General features: G+C 47.1%; 1 protein-coding gene across 1 annotated transcript in view; it reads right to left on the bottom strand.

Moving 5' to 3' along the window:
- Positions 1-17,342, bottom strand: part of CPPED1 (calcineurin like phosphoesterase domain containing 1) — a 118,075-nt gene that overhangs the window by 87,968 nt on the left and 12,765 nt on the right. The window contains exon 2 of the mRNA XM_060260800.1: positions 7,927-8,145. Within this exon, the coding sequence (XP_060116783.1) occupies positions 7,927-8,145 (219 nt within the window). The remainder of the gene's footprint in view (positions 1-7,926; positions 8,146-17,342) is intronic.

Below are 17,342 nucleotides of genomic sequence, written 5' to 3'. Positions count from 1 at the left end.
GGTGGGTGGGGCTGGAGAGGGCTCTCGCAGCAGCTGCCCTTTCAAGGACAGAGTCTCAGAGTGGCTCACAATCTCCTTTACCTTCCTCCCCCACAACAGACACCCTGTGAGGTGGGTGGGGCTGAGAGGGCTCCCACAGCAGCTGCCCTTTCAAGGACAGAATCTCAGAGCAGCTCACAATCTCCTTTACCTTCCTCCCCCACAACAGACACCCTGTGAGGTGGGTGGGGCTGGAGAGGGCTCCCACAGCAGCTGCCCTTTCAAGGACAGAATCTCAGAGCGGCTCACAATCTCCTTTACCTTCCTCCCCCACAACAGACATCCTGTGAGGTGGGTGGGGCTGAGAGGGCTCTCACAGCAGCTGCCCTTTCAAGGACAGAATCTCAGAACAGCCTACAATCTCCTTTACCTTCCTCCCCCACAAGACACCCTGTGAGGTAGGTGGGGCTGAGAGAGCTCTTACAGCAGCTTCCCTTTCAAGGACAACCTCTTCGAGAGCTATGGCTGACCCAAGGCCATTCCAGCAGGTGCAAGTGGAGGAGTGGGGAATCAAACCCGGCTCTCCCAGATAAGAGTCCGCACACTTAACCACTTCACCCAACTGGCTCTCCACCAAACTGGGAGAGGGAGCTTAACTCTTCAACCTCCACTCGGTTTTGCTTATTATTCTTATTATATGGCAGTGTGTAGCACATCCTTGGAGGTCACCCATCCAAATACTAGCCGAAGCCAACCTGACTTAGCTTCCAACATCTGATGAGATTGAGCTAGCCTGGCTTATCCAGGCCAGGTGCAAACAGTGGCATTGAGAGATACAAACTCAGACTAGCACTAAAAGGATTTAATTTTTTTTTGGGGGGGAGGGGTATTTTATATGTGCATGTGCATGTGCGAGTGTGTGTGTGTGTGTGTGTGTGTGCACCTGGAAGTCATGTTGACTTCTGGTGACTGACCCCTACTGGGGACCTGGAGAATATTCAGGAAGATGGCTGAATAAAGCCTACCCCTGCCCTCCCAACTCAGCCGTGGCCAAACTTGGTTAATGTAAGAGCCACATAGAATAAACATCAGATGTTTGAGAGCTGCAAGAATGAACATCAGATGTTCAACAGCTGTAAGGAAGGAAGGAAACCTCCTTTCTTTTTTGGCCACTGCATGACAGAGTGTTGGACTGGATGGGCCATTGGCCTGATCCAACATGGCTTCTCTTATGTTCTTAAGGAAAGCAAACAGGTTGGGGAAGAGGAAGGGAGAGCTGGAAAGAAAGCAACTTCAACCTTACATGCATTCTCCAAGCTGCCAGCTGGCTTGGCTTGGCAAAGTGATTTAAAGAGAGAAATGCCTTCTCCAAGCTGGCCCACAGGGCAGTGGGGGCTTCAAGAGCCACACTCTGTGTGAAAGAGCCACAGTTTGGCCACCCAACTGCTGGTATTCCAAGGATGTACTTGAGAGTCACAAGACATGAACATCAGATGTTTGAGGGAAGGAAGGAAGGAAGGAAGGAAGGAAGGAAGGAAGGAAGGAAGGAAGGAAGGAAGGAAGGAAGGAAGGAAGGAAGGAAGGAAGGAAGGAAGGAAGGAAGGAAGGAAGGAAGGAAGGAAGGAAGGAAGGAAGGAAGGAAAACAGATGGGAAGTGAGGGAGAGGTGGAAAGAAAGCAACTTTAACTTTAAATGCATTATCCAAGGTACAAGCTGGCTTGGCTTGGGGAAGCAATTTAAAGAGACAAACACTTTCTCCAAGCTGGTGCACAGGGCAGCAGGGGCTTTGAGAGCTGCACAGTATGTGTGAAAGAGTCGCGTGTGGCTCCTGAGCTGCGACTTGGCCACCCCTGCACTGGACAAAGTTATTTCTATTGCTTCAGACCAACACAGCTACCCACCTGGATCTACCCAGAGGCAGAGGCAAGCAGTGCTACACCTCCCCCTTTTGGGGCCAGAGGGAGAGGACAGGCAAGGGAACAGTGACACCAAGGAGGAAAAGGAGCAGATCCAGTCGACTCCAGCTGTTGGCCTTCATTAGGCCATAACAGGTACCCAATAAAGTTGACCCGAGATGCCAATCCTGTCCCTCCCAAGTACCTGAAGACTTACAGCAGGCAACCATCAAAAACACACACAAACACAAAGGACATTTACATCTGGAACGCATCCAGAGGAGGGTGACGAAGATGGTGAGGGGTCTAGAGACCAAGTCCTGTGAGGAAAGGCTGGAGGAGCTGGGCATGTTTAGCCTGGAGAAGCGACAACGGAGAGGTGACGTGATCCCCATCTTCGAGTACTTGAAGGGCTGTCCTATAGAGGATGGTGCAGAATTGTTTTCTGTGGCCCCAGAAGGTAGGACCAGAAGCCAACGGGTTGAAATTAAATCAAAAGTGTTTCCTGCTCAACAAGCAGAGACTAGATGGCCATCTGACAGTAACGCTGATGCAGTGAATTAGGCAGATCACGAGAAGGAGAGCAGGAAGGGTTGCATCAGCGCTTAGTTCTTGTGGCCGCTTCTTACATGCCCAGGGAAATGCTGATGGCCACTTTGGGGTCAGGCAGCAGTTTTTCTCCAAGCTGCTTTGCCCAGGGATCCTGGAGGTTTCTGCCATCTTCTGGGCACGGAGCAGAGGTCCCTGGGGATGTATGTGTGTGGGGGGAAGTATTTGTAAAGTTCCTGCACTGTGCAGGGGGCTGGACCCTGGAGACCCCTTCCAGCTCTATGATTCTATTATCTTGTCTGGTTTACAGGGCTCACAGGCACCTTTGAGAGCCAGTTTGGTGTAGTGGTTAAGTCCCTCCATCAGAGAGTATAGTTCATGTAGTCTTCCTTTGGTAATTCCATGCTGGAGCTTATCACTACTGGCATGGAGCCAGTTTGGTGTAGTAGTTAAGTGTGCGGACTCTTATCTGGGAGAACCGGGTTTGATTCCCCACTCCTCCACTTGCAGCTGCTGGAACAGCCTTGGGTCAGCCATAGCTCTGGCAGAGGTTGTCCTTGAAAGCACAGCTGCTGTGAGAGCCCTCTCAGCCCCACCCACCTCACAGGGTGTCTGTTGTGGGGGGCAGGAAAGATATAGGAGATTGTAAGCCGCTCTGAGTCTCTGATTCAAAGAGAAAGGCAGGATATAAATCTGCAGTCATCTTCTTCTCTGTCCCAGCTTCTCCTTTGCTTGCAAAAAGGGCTTCTCTTGCTCCCGAAAAATAGCCACAGTGTGTTGAGAGAGTGGCAGGGAGAACGGCAACTAGATACAGCAAAAGTGGTTTGCTGGTGGCAGTGAAGAATGCATATACTTACAGAATGTGAACTTTATTGTATACTTTCAATTCGTCTTCACACAATACATCTGTAGCTATTTCAATTACACTAAAACTGGCCAAGTTTTAATGGCAATATTCATGCCAGTGGCTGAATTTATCATTGCATAAATGCAGAAGGCATATCCACAGAATGCAACAGGACAGTAATAAAAACATCCACAGAATAAACTCAACAGCCCAGGAACGTGACTGGATTATTTCTTGCAAAACTAGAATATTTGGGGAGAATTCTGTTTTGGGTTCAACAGACTTTACGATGACAACAAAAAGAATAGAGTGTTTTAATCACTAGGGCTCCTGCATATGCATCCAAAGGGTGATTAACTCATGGAATTCACTGCCACAGGAAGTGGTGGCAGCTACAAGCATAGCCAGCTTCAAGAGCGGATTGGATAAACATATGGAGCAGAGATCTATCAGTGGCTATTAGCCACAATATATAGATGGAACTCTGTCTGGGGCAGTGATGCTCTGTATTCTTGGGTGTTTTTGGGGGAGGGGGTGAGGAATACTGGGAGGGCTTCTGGTGTCCTGGCCCCACTGGTGGACCTCCGGATGGCACCCGGTTTTTTGGGCCACTGTGTGACACAGAGTGTTGGACTGGATGGGCCATTGGCCTGATTGAACATGGCTTCTTTTGTGTTCTCATGAGATTAAAAAAAAACACAGATTATAGTTATTTTGCTTCTTAGAACAGCAGTGTGGCGGTGCTGACAGACTCACTCCCTTTTGCCTTTGACAGCTCCCTTAATCAGGTCACTTTCTTCCCTGCAATCAAGGCTTGAATTATTTTTGCACCCTCTCATCACTTCTTTCTACTTTTGGAAAGCCCTTGAAAAAAACAACCAACATTTAAAACAAATACAACAAATAAAAAAAAGCAAAACCCAAAACCCAAGAGGTACATCCTAAAAGCCTACAAATGCCAAACTCCCACTCTAACCCACAACAAATAAAAACAAAAACACCACCAACAAAACACAAAACTCCATCTCATTAGGAGCAACAAGGTCTTATATCTAACACACACACAAACACAGTACTTCAGGGCTTTTTTTGTAGCAGGAACTCCTTTGCATATTAGCCACACACCCCTGATGTAGCCAATCCTCCTGGAGCTTACAGCAGGCCCTGTAAGAAGAGCTCTGTAAGCTCTTGGAGGATTGGCTACATCAGGGGGTGTGGCCTAATATGCAGAGGAGCTCCTGCTACAAAAAAAGCCCTGCAGTACTTGTTGACAATGCAGCTCCATGCAGAATTATTACTATGCGAGGCCTCCAAAATCAATGGGCTTTGGCTGGAACAATTCTGTACAGCCATGGAATGTGATCTGAATTGAATGGTATGCAAAAAAGCCAAATGGGAAAAGAGCGTTCTCAGTTAAGTTTGCTAACTCTTGCCCCAAAAGTATGCTGATATACACTCGTATTATCAGGAAAGATTCTTCTCATGTAATGAAAGGCACCTCGAAACATATAAGAACATAAGAGAAGCCATGCTGGATCAGGCCAGTGGCCCATCCAGTCCAACACTCTAGTGTCACACAGTGGCCAATATATGTGTGTGTGTGTGTGTGTGTATACAAACACACACACACACACACACATATATATACTGTGGCTAATAGCCACTGATGGACCTCTGCTCCATATTTTTATCCAATCCCCTCTTAAAGCGGTCACCCACTGTGATTTCTATGGGGAAGTGCGGGACTGTACAATCAAACCTATCCTGTCTAACCTTTATGGACGACCTGAGACAAAGTTGGTTTTCTTTCTGCTATCTGAGCGATGTTCCCATACGCCTAGCCTAGTTGCAAAGTACCTTTTGGCTGCCATAACAATCAGGGAGCAAAAGACTAGCTCCCCTTCTTGATGCTGACTAGTTTTTATACCTGAAACTCTGTGTAAATTTGCCATGCTGTACTTTTTTACTTCTATGCCAATAAAGGTATTTGGATTGGACTGGATACACTTGTATTTCCTCTTTAGATGCTGGCTCAATGGACAATACCTTCAAAGATCTACCTAGACAGTGCAGTACCATTTTCAGGTCCAACAGGTACTTGAGGAACCTGTTCTTTTCCTGACTTCTCTGACTTGCTGGCCAGACGCCTTTAATCAGCAGTGTACAGGCACTGTTTTTAAAGGCAAAAGAAAATCGCATGCCGAACGAACAAAGCTTTTCTTCTGAGGAACTTGGGATGGTGGGGGGAAAGAAGATTCTCAAAGAAAGAACTTTGTTGTGCTGCAACATTTTATTTATTTATTTAATTAGATTTCTATTCCACCCTCCCCTGGCGGGGGTCAGGGCGGTTAACAACAAATAAAAGCAACATAAAATTTTAAAAGCAAAATATACAATGCTGCACTTTGTTATACTGCCACATTCATGTTCTAGTGCAGGGGTATCAAACAGGTGGCCCAAGGGCCAGACAGGCCCCCACAGGGCTCCTATCAGGCCCACAAACAACTCACTGTCATCTGCTTCCTTCTATCTCTCTTGCTTCCTTCTGCATCACAGTATTTGTAAACGGGAGAAGTGCCTGAAGGAAGCCAAAGGTGAGAAAATTCCTGTGCGCCTGCCTCCGCCAGGGACCCTGAAATAGTGCAGATGCTCTTCTCCTTCCTTTTAACCCTGCAAACTCTTAACAGGGCTAAAAGGAGTGCAAAAAGTCATACTCCACTCCCTTCAGAAAAGCCTCAGTTGCCTGGAAAGGGGAGAGACAGGAACTACAGTAGAAGGAGAAATGAGCTGCCATGTCGTGGCACAGGGACACCCCAAGCTCAAAGATCCAAAAGCACTTGTGGGTGGTCCTGGTCCCTCCCTAGCTGCCTTCTGTCCAGGGGTGGAATTCTAGCAGGAGCTCCTTTCATATTAGGCCACACCCCTCTGATGCAGCCAATCCTACAAGGCTCTTTTTTGTAAGCTCTTGGAGGATTGGCTACATCAGGGGTGTGTGGCCTAATATGCAAAGGAGCTCCTGCTAGAATTCCACCCCTGCTTCTGTCTCTGCTCTGGAGCTAGTATGTAGCCTACAGAAGGCCATTCTCTTAGGGAACCCTTTTTAACCTGATATGCAAAAATTTCCTGACCCACAGAACATTAAGCGGCAATGCAAAGGGATATGTAAGGGAAGCCAAGCAGAAAGTGCAGGATTTTACCTCGAGTGCGGCCCATGGGGATGCAACTGGGTCAATACTAGACCAATGTCCACCTTGTGCATTCTGACCTTACCTTCCCCCTTCCCCCCCCCACCCCCGCTCAAGGAGCTCACGACAGTCTCCATTGTACTCCCTCCACATTCTACCATCACGGCAACAACATGCAGGTTCAGCCAAGTGCCAGAGAAAGAATCTCCCCGGCCCACAGTTACCTAAGGAACATCACAGAAGTTTGGGGATTTGAACCCAGGTCTCCAGATTCTGGCCCAGCACTCTAGCCAGTGAGGTGGAGTGGTCAGGATGTCAGATTGGATCTGGGAGGCCTAGGTTTGAATCTCCCCACTCTGCTACAGAAGCTGGCTGGGTGACCATCGGCCAGTTAGTCACCCTCTCAGTCTAAACTACCCTACAGGATTGTAGTGATGGAGATCCAAACTGGTGAAGCAGCCCTGGCCCCGGGGGTGGGTGGGGTTCAACAGTCACTCAGCAAGAGTGCAATGAAAGGTAGAGATTATAACACTCAGAAAACCAACATCTTCTGGGATGTCCGACTGGCCTTAACCAGGATCAGGGCCTTTTCTGCCCTGGCCCCGGCCTGGTGGAACATGCTCCCGTTGGAAATTAGGGCCCTGCCAGATCTGCTACCTTTCTGCAGGGCCTGCAAGACAGAGCTGTTCTGCCAGGCTTTTGGGTGAGGCAGCAGGCATCCATGTCAAACCAAACTAAACTACATTGGCCTCCCTTGAAAAGGCTCATTTGAAATATGACATCATTACTTAGTGGCCAGCTGGAAACTGTTCTAACCTTATACCTTTCTGTCTCCTGCTCTGAACCAGGAGGGTTCTACTTGTTTTAACATACTGTTTATGGATTTTTAATGTTTTTAATGTTGTATGTTGTAATCCACCCTAAGTCCATTTGTGGGGTAGGGCAGAATATAGATTTACTAAAAATAAATAAATTAATAAATATTTTAGATTACTCCCAGTGAGACAACCTGTGCAAACAGGCTTGGAGAGCTGCATAGCACTCTAGAGCTTTTTGTCAAGAGTCACTCCATCTTGTTCCTCTTGCCATATGTATCCAGCTATACAATACTGTGCTTGTGCTAGCTATGCTGCTTTGATGTAGTCGCTGCTTGTTGCCTATCTGAAGGGAGGATGGTATGTCTGGGACTGGGAGTTGGCTAGTTGCTATGTAGCTAAGGCCACGAACAGGAGATGCGACCCGAGAACTGATAACGACACCTGTGTTGATGAGAGCTTAATAGAAACCCTGAACAAAACCCCCGCTTTAGCTTGGCGCACTTTGGCTTGAATTATAACAGTAAGGGCAAAGGTGGGCTTGCCAGTTCTGACAACGCGTGTGTATGCCCATGAAGCTGAAATAAAGATCTTGAACTCTACTAGTCTTTTCCTTGGCTCTGGGTTTGTGCCAGCTGAAAGGTTCCCCCAGTTACCTGGCATGCCGTGGACGAGATCTCCACAAATCACAAAGAACTTGGGCTTGGGCTTCAGCCGGTTGATGGCCTGCACCGCTTGCTGCGTGAGCTTCAGCTCTTGCTCCCATTCGTCTCCCCCGCTGTTGCAGTCGCCGATCGCGTAGGCTTTCATTAGCCCAAACTGAGGGTCCGCTCCCTGAATGAAGTAGAATGGGGCCTTCCATTCCTTTTCCACATCTAGACGTGACAGGGAGGAAAGAACAAAAGAGGGGGGGTGGAAACACTTGCCTTAGCAGAATTTAAAAGGCACTAGCATTCACATTGTCCATGAAGACTGGTTCATGCCAGCAGCCGTGTTAGTCTGAAGCTGAAGAACAAAATTCAAGTCCAGAAGCCATGAAAAGCCATCAGAATTTTCCAGGGTATAAGGTTTCATGAGTCAAAACTCCCTTCTTAAGATACAAATGAGAATGAAGATCCGTCAGCCCTTATGCCCAAGTCAGACATTGTTCTCATTTGTATCTAACAAACTTGAGGTTTAGCACACAAATGCCAAAATTGTGATGGATTTTCAAGTGATACCGGGCTCCAGTCTTCCCTCTAAACCAGGGGTGGGGAACCTTTTTTCGGCCAAGGGCCATTTGAATATTTATAACGTCATTCGCAGGCCATACAAAAGAATCTATTTAAAGAACAGTGCTCCTCCAAGGGAGAACAATTCAGGTCGGCAAAATTAATGCAAATAATTGTTTTTCTATTTGAAGTCATGTGTGGTGAGCCTAATTTGGCGCACTGCCCTGGCCTGCCGCCCTAGGCAAATGGCTAGATCCAAGCCTTTTTTTTGTAGAAAAAACCCAGTAGGAATTTATTAGCATATTAGACTACATCCTCTAATATTAGCACATTAGGCCACACCATCTGGAATAATCAAGTGCAAATTGAACTGGTGGTAGCCGGCTCCCACCCCTGCCACCCCTCCCTCCCTTCATGCGGAAACTGCAGCTGCTCCCAGCAGACCTTTAAAGGCACCCACATACCCCACAGCAGTCCTTCACAATCCCCACCATTAAGGCTTCCCAAGGGCCAGACCAAGTGATCTCGAGGGCCACAAACGGCCCTTGGGCCTGATGTTCCCCATTCCTGCTCTAAACTGAGTTAGTGTGAGCTAGCTCACAGATTTTTAGCCTCCAGCTCACACATTTTTTTCTTAGCTCACGAAAAATGGCCCCAGAGCACACTAATTTATGCAGTAGCTCACCACTTTAATGCCAGTTGCTCAAAAAGCAGAATTTTTGTGAAGAAGATGATGATATTGGATTTATATCCTGCCCTATACTCTGAATCTCAGAGCGGTCACAATCTCCTTTACCTCCCCTCCCCACACAACAGACACCCTGTGAGGTGGGTGGGGCTGAGAGAGCTCTTGCAGCAGCTGCCCATTTCAAGGACAACTCCTACAAGAGGTATGGCTGACCCAAGGCCATTCCAGCAGCTGAAAGTGGAGGGCAAGACTCTGCAGCTTAGAGGGAACATTGCTGGGCTCACATTCTGTCCCTATAACACACCAGTTCATTTTGCACGTGTGTAACGGCAACTTCCAACAAGTAAAACCCATGTTTAAAATATTATTAAGACTGACCAAAGGAACGTGAAACACTACGCAAGCTTTCAAGTTCTCCATCAGACCGGATGGTAAGAACAAAACAATACAGGAAGGGGAGAAAAATATATTTTACTGGCCTTTGTATTTTAGGCCTCTTTGTGTGGAGGACATGTAGGCAACTTCAACGGGCACAAGGTGCAGCTAGCTGGCATCACATCCAACACTGCCTCTAAGCTGTAGAGTCTTGTGAGCAAAAATTCTACTTGGTGAACATTCAAGTGGTGAGCTCCTGCATCAATGAGTTTGCTCTGGGGCCATCCTTCCTGAGCTAAGACAAAAACGTGTGAGCCGGAGGCTGAAAAACTGTGAGCTAGCTCACGCTAACTCACCTTAGAGGGACACACTGATCCTACCATGCTCTGGCACGTTTCAAAGAAGCAGCAAAAATGTTTCAAAGAAGCAGCCAATAATAGTTGGTGGCCTGTGCAACCTCTGTTCCTGTTGTGTTTCGGCTGTATATAGCCAGCTGCACCAGAAAGAAAATACAGATGAATAAATAAGGAAGCGTGAGGTTGTCAGAGGGGGGTAGGGTGAGAGTCAAGACACCCATTCACAGGATTTTTTCTGACAATTTCCCTCCTGCCCCACTGCACTGGGTTTCTCAGCAGGAATGATAAAAAGCCTGAGGGGACAGAATCTCGGCCTTGATATAAACCAGGGGTGGCCAAACTGCAGCTCAGGAGCCACATGTGGCTCTTTCACACATATTGTGTGGCTCTCAAAGCCCCCACTGCCCCATCAGCCAGCTTGGAGAAGGCATTTCTCCCTTTAAATCACTTTCCCAAACCAAGCCAGCCAACAGCTTGGAGAATGTATTTAAAGTTGCTTTCTTTCCATCTCTCCCTCCCCTATTTTCCTTCCTTCCTTCCCTGATGTTCACATCTTTCTGCTCTGAAACATCTGACATTTATTCTATGTGGCTCTTATGTTAAGCAATTTGGCCACCCCTGGTATAAACCCGCCTAAGCACGGACTGATAACTGAGGCAACCTGACAGGCATGAGACAGTTTGCTTTTCAAAATGAAAAGGGACCAAGTTTATTCAGAAAGCTACACAAAACTAAGGTAAATATTAACTATCTACCAGGAGTTGTGGAATGTTTGGTTTCAAACAGTACTTGCCTAAGGGGAAAAACCCTCTCCCAGGTTTATAAAAAAGTTTACAAAAAAGAATTTTAAAAAACACAGCACTCTGATTGATAGCAGCTTAGTTTCACACCAGACCCAGCAAAACCAACTGGAATGCACTACCACCTTTTTATACTCACTCACCCAGGGGGGACTTAACAACAACAAGAAGTGCTATCTCCATAGAAACCTAATAAAACTAGCCCTTCTCCCTCCTTCACAATGAGGGAAGCCTAATTCAGGGGTCTCAAACTTGCGGCCCGAATCAGGCCTCTAGACAGCCAGGTGTGACAGAAAAATGCTGTTAGATAATAAAGTCAAAATGCAAATGGTGGGGCATTTTCAAGGCGCATGCATTGCACAAACCACAAATCATACACGTCGTCTTTGGACCGGAGCCACAGAATTGGCTCCTGTGTTGCTGCTTTAGATTTCAGTGCTCTACATGTCACAGGAGGGCAACCCCTTAAGAGGAGAACAGAACTTCTACCTTGCTGCAAAAAGAGTGTGTGTGTGTGGGTGGGGGGGGGGAATCACCTCCTACCAAGATACAGCCTTGGGCTCTGATCAAACAGTGAAAAGCTGGCACAGGGTTCCCCAAGAGCAGAAAGAAGCATAATAGAATCACAGAGCTGGAAGTGAGGGAAATGATTTTGAGGTTTGAGCTGAAGTGAAACCCAATGTGTAAGGGTTAATTTAGCCAACAGAGAAGCAGGAGCGAAACTTAGAGATGCTGCATATTTTAGTGAAGTCTCTTCTTTTGATCCATCGTAAGGCCATCTTGGCAGCGAGGAATGAAAGTGTGACAAAGGTTATGGGATGGGGTATATAGGTGGACACTTGGCATGCTTAATAGCTTCATGAATATTCACTAACACGCCCAGCATAGATAATTGCTTCATTTACATAGTCATACGATGTATGTTAGAGGGTGGGGGTCATATCAAGGAGCTAATGTGTAGTGGTGTGAAAAAGGCAGTCTGAAAGAATTCTAAACTTTGTTCTCTTATCAACTGGGAGGACAAGGGAGGGACTTGCGGCCGGAGTAGTATATTTATATTGAGCCCCGTAGCGTAGAGTGGTAAAGCTGCACTACTGCAGTCTGAGCTCCCTGCTCACGTCCTGAGTTCAATCCCGGCGGAAGCTGGTTTCAGGAAGCTGGCTCCAGGTTGACTCAGCCTTCCATCCTTCTGAGGTTGGTAAAATGAGGACCCAGCTTGCTGGGGGGAAAGCATAGATGACTGGGGAAGGCAATGGCAAACCACCCCGTAAAAAGTCTGCCATGAAAACGTTGTGAAAGCAACATCACCCCAGAGTCGGAAACGACCAGTGCTTGCAGTCCTTTCCTTTCCTTTTTTTTTTTTTTAAGTATAAATGTATTTTTTAATTCTGTACTTTGAGCTCTTACTTATATCAGTAGAAACTATGACATGGGTCTACCTGACTGACTTCGTTTTTCTTTTGGAGGTTCAAGGGGGAATCCGTTTATTACAGAAGGGACCTCCAGGATCAGCTAGTCCAAATGCTGTCCAATGCAGAACATTCTCAATTACCTCCCCCCACCACACACATACCTCCAGTGACCCCTGCTCCATGCCCAGATGGCAAAAAATCTTTCAGAATCCCTGGCCAAATTGGCCTGGAAGGAAATTGCTGCCTGACCCCAAATCGACATTTCCCTGGAGATATGAGAAAGAGCCGCAAGAATGAAGCACCAATATAACCCTTGCTGCTCTCCCTCTTACGATCGGCCCAAGTTCACAGAATCAGCATTGCTGTCAGATGGCCATCTGACCTCTGCCTAAATACCCCCAAGGAAGGAGATTAACCCCAGTAAACCATCCCTTCATGCGGGAAAGGGCAAAATACCAAACAGAAGCCTGGCTTAATCAGAATCTCTGGGATGCATGCATTGCAGGGTCTTGTAGGAGTTAATGTCCAACTACGATCTGTGGTGGAAGCATGCTGGATGACCTTGGGATGGTCACGCACACTCTGCCTGACCTATCTCACAGGGATGAAATGGAGGAGAGAATGCTGTAAGTAGCTTTGAGCGCCACTGAGGAGAAAGACTGGGCATAAATGAAGCAAAACAAACTAATTCTCTTTCTGAACCTGTCCGTCAGATGCCTATAGGCAGGGGTGGAATTTTAGCAGGAGCTCCTTTGCATATTAGGCCACACATCCCTGATGTAGCCAATCCTCCAAGCGCTTACAAGGCTCTTTTTTGCAAGCTCTCAAAGGATTGGCTACATTAGGGTGTGTGGCCTAATAAGCAAAGGAGCTCCTGCTAGAATTCCACCCCTGCCGATAGGTGCAATCTGGGGCTTGCCAGTAAGAGACAGGCGGCTGGATCTGAACAGGAGCTGCACTAAGGCGGCTTTATACCAAGTCAGAATGGTCTGTTTAGCTCAATTACTGTCTGCTCTGGCCTGCACCTGCTCTCCAGGATCTCAGGCATTTTCTTACAGAGGCCCTGCCAAGCAACTGGGATAGAATTTCAGATTGTTTGCAGGCCAAACAATCTCTGTTTGATGCTGCACACTCTTCTGCAGTAGGATTGTTAATGATTGTTAATACTGCAACTGATTATACTGTTAATTCTGTCCATGATTGTACTACGTTTTAAATTCTCCATTTATTGTTGATGCGTTGTTGTTAACCCACCCTGAGCCTGCTGTGTAGAGAAGGGTGGGCTAGAAAGATCTATAGCAGGGGTGGCCAAACTTGCTTAATGTAAGGGCCACATACAATAAATGCCAGAGGTGGGTGGGTGGGAGGGAGGGAGGGAGGGAAGGAAGGGAAGGGAGGGAAGGGAAGGGAAGGGAAGGGAAGGGAAGGGAAGGGAAGGGAAGGGAAGGGAAGGGAAGGGAAGGGAAGGGAAGGGAAGGGAAGGGAAGGGAAGGGAAGGGAAGGGAAGGGAAGGGAAGGGAAGGGAAGGGAAGGGAAGGGAAGGGAAGGGAAGGGAAGGGAAGGGAAGGGAAGGGAGGAAGGAAGGAAGGAAGGAAGGAAGGAAGGAAGGAAGGAAGGAAGGAAGGAAGGAAGGAAGGAAGGAAGGAAGGAAGGAAGGAAGGAAGGAAGGAAGGAAGGAAGGAAGGAAGGAAGGAAGGAAGGAAGGAAGGAAGGAAGGAAGGAAGGAAGGAAGGAAGATGGGGAGGGAGAGGTAGAAAGAAAGCAACTTTAAATGCATTCTCCAAGTTGCCAGCTGGTTTGGCTTGTAGAAGTGATTTCAAGAGAGAAATGCCTTAGCCAAGCTGGCTGATGCAACAGTGGGGGCTTCAAGAGCCAGACAATATGTATGAAAGAGCCACATGTGGCTCTTGAGCTGTAGTTTGGCCACCCCTGATCTATAGCTACTAGCTAAATGAAACCTCCATGTTCAAAGGCAGTACACCTCTTAATACTAGTTACTGGGAGTAAATGATAGGGGAGGGGCTTTTGCCTTCATGCTCAGCATGTTAGCCTTCCGGGAATATCTAGTTAGCCATTGTGGCTTGCTGGACTACCTGTACTTTTTAGAGTGATCCAACAGGACTCCTCTTATATGATCATGCCCAGAGCCTTTTTTGGAGAAAAGGCCCAGCAAGAACCCATTTGCATATTAGGCCACACCCCCTGGCACCAAGCCAGCCAGAACTCCATTCCTGTGTGTTCCTGCTTAAAGAAAACCAACCCCTCCCCCAATCATGTCTAGACACTGGGGAGGGGTTTTTGAACTTTTCAAAGAGGTTCCTCATCCAAAAAACCCCAAAACAAAACAAAACGGGAGAGGAGGAGGTTTTATACTCCACCCTTCACTACCTGAAGGAGTCTCTGAGTGGCTTACAACCAGTGTGTCCCTCTAAGCTGAGTTAGTGTGAGCTAGCTCACAGTTTTTCAGCCTTCGGCTCACACATTTTTGTCTCCGCTCAGGAAAAAGGCCCCAGAGCAAACTAATTTATCCTGTAGGTCACAACAGTAGCTCACACAAATTATGCTAGTAGTTCACAAAGTAGAACTTTTGCTCACAAGACACCACAGCTTAGAGGAGGAATTGCTTACAACCAGCTTCCCTTCCTCTCTCCACCACAACAGACACCCTGTGAAGTAGGTGAGGCTGAGAGAACTGGGACTGACCCAAGGTCACCCAGCTGGCTGCACATGGAGGAGTGGGGAATCAACCCCAGTTCTCCAAATTAGAGTCTGTCGCTCTTAACCACGACGCCAAACTGGAGAAATAAGAACAAGACTTGGGTCAGTACTCCACTGATAGAGTTCCTAATACCTTAACACGCTGATTCCCCCCTAATCAAGAAAATGATGAGAGTAAACCTCCCCAAATGGTAACCACTTCCCACGTCCTGATCTGAGGTGAGCGACATTTCTTAATACAATCAACCCACCAACGCGTGAACAACTGAACTGCTTTGTTTCCTCCCCGCCTCAGGTACTTTGGACTGTGAGGCCTCGTGTGTGTACCCAAGGCTAAAACATTTTCCACTAGAGAAACACTTCACATATTATAGATTCTGTCATCAAGACGAATGCCAGTCACATTTTGAAGTTGCCTGAAGCCAACACGCACCCCCCACCACTAAGCACAGGGCCAGATGGATGAATATAGAGTGACAGGAAGGACTTAAAGGGACAGGTTACAAACTAAATTCCAGCATGCGACTTAAACATAATTTAGAACAAAGTGCTGATGACACAGCATCCTGGCAGCACCATTACAACGCTGCCATCTCTCTGGGAGCATCGAATCCCACTTCTGCTGGTTGGTCAGGACCAGCAGTCATGGCTCAGGGGCAGAGTACATACTCTGTGCTCAGGAAGTCCCAGGTACATCCTGTTCAGGAGCCTATGACAGCAAGTGTCAGGCTGAAACTCTGGAGAAGTGGCTTCCAATCAAGTTCAAGTTTATTAAATTTAGCAGCCTACAGGCATGAGTGGCCAAACTGCAGCTCAGGAGCCACACGTGGCTCTTTCACACATATTGTGTGGCTCAAAGAGTCCCCACTGCTCCATCAGCCTTCTTGGAGAAGGCATTTGCCTCTTTAAATCACTTCTCCAAGCCAGCTGGCGTCATGGAGAATGCATTTAAAATTACATTTGCTTTCTTTCTAACTCTCTCTCCATCTATTTTTCTTCCTTCCTTCTTCCCTCCCTCCCTTCTTGAGAGAGCCAGTTTGGCGTAGTGGTTAAGTGTGCAGATTCTTATCTGGGAGAACGGGGTTGATTCCCCACTCCTCCACTTGCAGCTGCTGGAATGGCCTGGGTCATCCATAGTTCTCGCAGAGTTGTCCTTGAAAGGGCAGCTTCTCTAAGACTTCTCTCAGCCCTACCCACCTCACAGGGTGTCTGTTGTGGGGAAGATAAAGGAGATTGTGAGCCACTCTGAGATGATGAGATTCAGAGTGGAGGGCGGGATATAAATCCAATATCATCTTCATCATCATCTCCTTCCTTCCAGTTCCCAAACATCTGACGTTCATGTAATGAACAAAGTAATGGAAGATGTAAAAGGTAAGAAGGACTCCTTTAAGCGGTGGAAAGCTACTCCAAGTGAAATTAATAAAAGGAAACACAGGCAGTGGCAAATCAAATGCAAGACTGTGATCAGGCAGGCAAAAAAGGGACTATGAGGAGCATATTGCAAAAAACATAAAGACCAACAATAAAAATGTCTTCAAATATATTAGAAACAGGAAACCAGCCAGGGAGGCAGTGGGGCCCTTGGATGACCAAGGGGTCAAAGGATTACTGAAGGAGGATAGGGAAATGGCCGAGAAGCTAAATGAATTTTTTGCCTCCGTCTTCACTGTGGAAGATGAGAAGTGTTTGCCTGCTCCGGAACCACTTCTATTGGAAGGGGTGTTGAAAGACCTGAGCCAGATTGAGGTGACAAGAGAGGAGGTCCTACAACTGATGGACGAATTAAAAACTAATAAGTCACCAGGTCCGGATGGCATACATCCAAGAGTTCTGAAAGAACTCAAAGTTGAACTTGTGGATCTTCTGACAAAAATATGTAATCTTTCATTGAAATCTGCCTCCGTTCCTGAGGACTGGAAGGTAGCAAATGTCACCCCCATCTTTAAAAAGGGTTCCAGAGGAGATCCGGGAAACTACAGGCCAGTCAGTGTGACTTCAATACCGGGAAAGTTGGTAGAAACCATTATCAAGGACAGAATGAGTAGGCACATTGATGAACACGAGTTTTTGAGGAAGACTCTGCATGGGTTCTGAAAGGGAAGATCTTGCCTCACTAACCTGTTACATTTCTTTGAGGGGGTGAACAAACATGTGGACAAAGGAGACCCGATAGATATTGTTTACCTTGACTTCCAGAAAGCTTTTGATAAAGTTCCTCATCCTTAGTAAGCTCGAAAGTCATGGAGTAAAAGGACAGGTCCTCTTGTGGATCAAAAACTGGCTAATTAATAGGAAGCAGAGAGTGAGTATAAATGGGCAGTCTTCGCAGTGGAGGATGGTAAGCAGTGGAGTGCCGCAGGGCTTGGTACTGGGTCCCATGCTCTTTAACTTTAACTAAAATGATTAAAGGGCTGGAACACCTTCCCTATGAAGAAAGGTTGAAACGCTTAGGGCTCTTTAGCTTGGAGAAACGTCGACTGAGGGGTGACATGATAGAAGTTTACAAGAT

This window comes from Heteronotia binoei, chromosome 20 (assembly GCF_032191835.1).
Source record: "Heteronotia binoei isolate CCM8104 ecotype False Entrance Well chromosome 20, APGP_CSIRO_Hbin_v1, whole genome shotgun sequence".
NCBI classification, from domain to species: Eukaryota; Metazoa; Chordata; class Lepidosauria; order Squamata; family Gekkonidae; genus Heteronotia; species Heteronotia binoei.
This window is presented reverse-complemented; position numbering and strand designations above follow the sequence as displayed.